The sequence below is a fragment of the Balaenoptera acutorostrata genome, chromosome 17, assembly GCF_949987535.1.
Source record: "Balaenoptera acutorostrata chromosome 17, mBalAcu1.1, whole genome shotgun sequence".
Taxonomy (NCBI): Eukaryota; Metazoa; Chordata; class Mammalia; order Artiodactyla; family Balaenopteridae; genus Balaenoptera; species Balaenoptera acutorostrata.
The window spans coordinates 68,942,643-68,948,642 of record NC_080080.1 but is presented as its reverse complement, the minus strand read 5'-3'; the positions used below and the strand labels follow the sequence as shown (position 1 = coordinate 68,948,642).

Below are 6,000 nucleotides of genomic sequence, written 5' to 3'. Positions count from 1 at the left end.
AAAACAAAACATAAATGCCACATGTCAGAGGCAAAGTTTAGCCTGAAAGAACATAGCTGGATTGAATTGAGCTACTAAAATTTAATTCATTCATTTAACTGCTATTTATTGAGTACCTACTATGTGCCAGGTCATGAGACATAACCCTTTCTACCAAAGGATGCTGATATCTGGAAACTAAATTCTTGACTAATTTTCAGGATACAGGGTAAGAAATGGAAGTAGCTTCAGCTTGAGTTTGAAAATACTGAATCAAAACCTGGCGCAATCAATTATTCATTGGGGGACTTGGGCAAATAATTTATAATCTTTTAGCTTCATTGTAGAAGTCAGAGGGTCATCTTTGATTGCCTCTTCTAATTTCATCCTACATAAAGGTAATCAACAAATTAGTCTTTAAATGTTCCTTGAATATTTCCCATCCTCTCCATCCTTTTATCTGCAGTCCAAAGGCTGGCCCTCATGATTTGCTTGTGGATTCTGTACCCTAAATTAGTTTTGCTCTCCCCGTATCATTCTTTTTCAATCTATTATGAATGTTGTAACCAAAGCAATCTTTCTAAAACTTTTACCTGACCATAACACTCCTCTGCTCAGAACTCTTTAGTCACTTCTCATCACCCAGAAGATGCAAGCCTGTATTTCTTAGCAAGTAAGACCTTTAATGAGCTGAACTCTGCTTACATTTTTAACCTCACATGCCAATCTTCCTCCATATCCACCCTATGTTTCTCTAATCACTAGGCTGTTTTGTGCCTCTGGGCCTTTGCATATGCTATTTTTTTTAATGCCGAAGCCTGCAATGTTATCCCCATCCTCACTCCACCAATGCTATCTGGAAAACTTTAAAATTTTACTCTTCCTTTGACAGTTTGCTCAAACACAATCTCCTTTATGGAGCGTTCCTTGATGATCCGGGCACAGGTCATTTTTTCATCCTTCGGTATGCACACCGCATGTTTTATTTATCTGTGTTAGCACCATGCATTATAATGTCATTATTCGTGTATATGCCAATTGCCTCAAAAAGACTGAACACCAGAGAACAAAGACAAGGCCCTTCACCTTTGAATCCTCACTCCTAATGTAATGTCTGCCATGGAGAGTCTGTGCAATAAATATTTATTTTAGTAATGAAGTCAGGTTTGGGGATAAATGGAAAGAACCAAGAAATGCTTTGTGGAGGAGACGGTATTTAAGGTAGGCCTTGAAAAACTTCTGAAATATTTCCTGAATTTTAAAAATGTAATTTGGGGATGTCCAGTGTTTTCATATACATATATACATAAATGTATATTTCTTCATGATCTTCCCTTTACTACTTAAGTATTTTGCCAGCAAAGCTTTGTCTTTTCCATTCAAGGCCCTAGGTGCAGTGCTCTGAGTATGGTGAAGGCTTAATAAGTAGGTTAATAGTCTGATTTAAAGAAGCGTCTTCCTCATTTCTCTTAGAATAAGGTACTGTTCTGATTCTCCAGTGCTATGTGTGGTGTCAAAAATGCCTTTTTAGCTGAGTCATAGATGGCTGTGTACCATACCTAATAGCAAATAAAAATGTTGATATTCACTCTATATATTTAATTTCTCCTGAACATATTAAAAAATATATAAGTAAGTATGCCTTTGATCCACAACGGAAAATATGTGAGAACCCTGGGCACCTCACTGCTATTCAGTTTGGCTCTCCCTGGGCAGATCACCTGAGTCTGATTGTAAAAGTATTAACTTGGGCATCTTTCCAATCCAAATCATGTCTATTTCAGGTTATCAGTGATGGTTATGCTGTTAGGTATTCTGGCAGAATAATAATCTGAATTATTAAATAGAATTAACAGTACTTTTGGGGATATTCCATTCTTAACTAGTGCATGTTTCTATTTAAGTAGTTCATTTAAAATACAGATGAAAAAAACACTGGGACTTCCCTGGTGGCGCAGTGGTTAAGAATCTGCCTGCCAATGCAGGGAACACGGGTTCGAGCCCTGGCCCAGGAAGATCCCACATGCCGCGCAGCAACTACGCCCGTGAGCCACAACTACTGAGCCTGTGCTCTAGGGTGCGCGCCTAGAGCCCGTGCTCTGCAACCTACAACGAAGAGTAGCCCCCGTTCACCACAACTAGAGAAAGCCTGCGCATAGCAATGAAGACCCAATGCAGCCAAGATAAATAAATAAATAAATTTATCAAAAAAAAAAAAAAAGGCAAAACACCAACACCAATAAAGATGTTATGAATTACAGAAATCCAGAAAGTGGCAAAAGAAAAGGAAATCTACACTGTTGCAGTCTGCTTTAGGATAACTGCTCCCTTCATTCTAACTTTCATGTTTACTAATACAAATCTTTTAATTTTGATAGCACATCATGGTTAGGAGACAGGGAACTTGTCATTGGAGGCCTCAATGATTTTTTTTTTTTGTTTTTTGTTTTTCCACAAGAAAGAGCTTGTGAAGGAACCTCTGCTGTCTAGAGATCGTCCCTCGGAAACTGCTGCATAATAAAAGTTACTGGCTAAATGTGAGGAGCTCAAGAAGCATCTATAGGAAAGCATCTATCGTGAAGTGCACTAGCGTAGTATTTGAGATGTAGCTATAGATATATAGCCATAATTATGTGTGGGTTGTAATCCACATGATTATATGAGGATTAGGAAGGCAAACTGGGAGGGAGGGCTGGCTCGCTTCCATCTCTTCTTCCTGTCAAAAGCTAAAGGTTTGCCCCAGCCTCTGGGCGTCTGCACCTTGGGAGTTTCCAGCTGAATTCTCAGCCCGTCGACTTGCTCCAAGCCAAGCCAGACCGCCTGAATGAAGGCAACTTCACGTTCGTGGCAGACCCTCAGACTCACGCACCTTCTCACAACGCTCACCATCTCGGACCCTGAGCTAGCGGGGGCAGCGCAGGAGGTGCGAGGAGAGGCTCAGAAGGGGCGGTGGGGACGACCCCCTTTCGAACTGCCTTTGTAGCTGCCAAGGAGTAGCCAACAAGCGCCAGATTTACGTGCACTTTGAAAGAAGCACCTTCACCATTGGCTTTCGGAGCGGCGCTGTCGCTAGGGAGCAGCGGGCAGGGCGAGCAGAGACTGGGGAGAAGCCCGGGCGGGTGTTCCCGTAACCCGGGAGAGCGGGCACCCACCGTCGGCGCGGACACGCACGCACACGCACGCTCCCCGCCAGTTCGAGCCCCGCAGCCCCGGCCCGCCCGAGGGCGCCCCCCGGCGCCGTTCTAGGCAGAGCCGCGCCTCCCGGCTCGCCTCCCGCCCCCTGATTCCCGCCGCTGCAGCCCAGAGAGAAAGGAACCTGGAACCTCTGCTCCAGGTGCCCCCGCGCGGGCGCCGCGGAGAGCCGTGGGGCTGGGGGAGGAGGAGAGCGCGATGAATGAGAGCTCCCCTCGCCTCCGAGTTGTCTGAGTTGGCGGCGCCGCGCCCCGGCTTCCGGCTCTCGGCGCCCCACGCGCTCGCGGCTCCAGCGGCTGCAGCCCACGCCCGCGCCGGGAACCGAGCTCGCCGCGCCGCGCCGCGCCGCGCCGGGGGAGCCCAGGCTCCCGAGCTCCTGTCCCGGCCCCGGTCCAGGGGAAAGCAGGGGTGTCCCCGGGCAGAGGCGCACGGCCGCGCGGTCTCCCGCACTCTCCGCGGCCCATCGGTCTCTCCATGGCCTCTCATCAGCAATCCCGGATCCAGGCTTACCTGGAGAAGAACAAGATCGGTCCCCTGTTTGAGGTAAGGCGCTGCGGGTGCGGGCGGTCCCGTTTGTCTCTGGGGGGTTCAGGACACCCCGGAGGGAAGGAGGGAGACCGAAGAGCTGCGCGAGAGGGGCGCCCCTGTGGCCCCAGTTCTCTCTCTCTGTCCGGGCCAGGTGTCCTGGAACGCGGCCGCGCGGGCGCTTCTTCGGTTACCTGGGCGCGGACAGGTAAGCTCTGGAGGGACAAGCCTTATCCTGGCAGGGCAAGTTTGAGGTGTCTGACTGCCCTGCCCCTTGCAACCACATGCACGGGGCCCGGACAGGCTGAGACAGACGGGTGCACACACTCAGGCTTACACACGCTCACTTTCTTCCTGGAATTCACACTGTCTTGCGCGTTTTCCCCCAAATGTAGGCAGTAGTAGAACCCGAAGAAGGTGGAGGAAGTGCTTAGCAATGGGATGGAATAAGGTTACCTGGGAGAAAACTGAACTGGTAGGAAGTAGGCTTCGGGAGGTGCGGGCGTGTGGAATGAAATTGTCAAGCTGAGGCGCTGACACTGGTCTCTGGATGAAAGGAGAATCCTTTGCCTTGCGGCCCCCCTACCTGTGTTAGGGGGAGAGAGGGGGCAGAGAAAGGTTCGGGAGAAGCACACGCGTATTTATGGGAAGGAGACGGCTCTGAGCTGTTTTCTCTCGCCATCAAAGAATTGATGACAAAAATACAGTAGGAGAATGGAAAAGCGGGAGAACAGGAGAAAATGAGAACGGGGGACTGAAAGCAGGCACCGGCAAAGCGTCCCTCCAGTTGCCAGGGCGCTGGGCAGCTGCAGAGGCCAGCGGGGAGGGACGCCCACGGTCCCCTCCTTTCCGGTCCAACCGTCCAGCTGGGCACCGACCCGCTGCGAGAGGACGTGGGAGGGTCGAGATCCCCGCCCCCCCACCAAAACCGTTGTGGTCATACTTGGGGGTTTACATGACCGCGGTGTCTTAAGGCTGAAACGCGGCAGGAGGAAGAGATAGCAGAGGTTGGAACACCTTCTCCAGGACTGAAGAGAGGAGAATGATAACTGCAGAGAAAATAAGACTGCGAATTAATGTCCCAGCACAGAAAGGGAGCGGACAAGGGTGTGATCATAACGGGTTTCACATAAGCAAGATTTGCAAAATCCCTTGTTTTTCTGACCAACTTTTAAGTTAACCATGTACTGTCTTGAGAGATATGACCATTATTTCAACTGATAATCACTGTTGTATAGTCATAAAGTCCTACAATATATGTCTTGATTCTTGTTTTTGCGAAAAGTGTTAGCAAAGGAAGTCCATATACAAAAGCAGAGTAGAATTGCTGGAGCTACTGGAATTCCTTTCTTTGCCGTTAGTGTAAAGATTAGAGACTATACACTGTATTTAAAGGAGAAATATAATAACCCTCTGTGGCACAGTGTGTTAATTGTATCAAAAGAAACATAAAATAAATACATTTAGAGGGTTTCTTCTCTAGAATATAAGTACATTTTCCTAGGGAGAATAAATGAATTGTTTTTAATAGATGCTATTCTCATTTGCTGACTTTTATAATTCCCAAGATTCTCTCCAAGTGACAGTAATAGAGTTTGGAATGTATGTAAACTTTCTATATACATAATTAGGAAATAAATCCAACTTGGTTTTAAATGCTCACTTTTTCAAATGCTCACTAGCTAGTTCCACTGCTGAATCTTAAGGGATGGCAGAATTGTCTCATAAAATCATTAGACCTCCTCACTAAAAAACAAACAAGGACAAAAGTATATATTTTGTATTTTATTCATTGTTTGGGGGTAACATATTACATACATCCCCATTAGCTTGGATTGCAGAGATGAGTAGTTAATTTTTAAGGGTTGATGTGCACTTTAAATAATTAAAGGGAGAAAATGGATAAGTTCTCTTCTACTGAAATCAAGTCCTTATGCAACAGTTTTGATCATGAGAGAGTAGAATTACATGTACTTTACAAAACTGGAAAGTCTCCTCATACTTGAAAACCAGTGGAACTAGTGTAAAATGGACATATTGATCTATCATTCTCCTCAAAGCTCCCAGGCCTTTGGTTAATAGTTCTCATAAAAATTGCTTCAAGAGATCAGAAGAGGAGCCTAGGAATCTGAATTTAGTAAGAAGTAGCACAAATGATGGTCATATATTTAATTCCTGGGCCACATTATAAGAAACAGTGACATAAGCTAAAATCTCCATTTACCAATTACAAATTGAAATAGGTGATGCCAAGTTTTATTATCTGGGCTTTGTGGTGATTTTTTTTTTGTGCTGAGGCACTGG

At 46.2% G+C, this 6,000-nt stretch overlaps 1 protein-coding gene across 1 annotated transcript in view; it reads left to right on the top strand.

Moving 5' to 3' along the window:
- Positions 1-3,340: 3,340 nt before the first annotated feature.
- C17H8orf34 (chromosome 17 C8orf34 homolog) overlaps positions 3,341-6,000 on the top strand; it is a 115,138-nt gene continuing 112,478 nt past the window's right edge. Inside the window, 3 exon segments of the mRNA XM_028167192.2 lie at positions 3,341-3,523; positions 3,525-3,578; positions 3,580-3,714. Of these exon segments, the coding sequence (XP_028022993.2) occupies positions 3,374-3,523; positions 3,525-3,578; positions 3,580-3,714 (339 nt within the window). The 5' untranslated portion in view covers positions 3,341-3,373.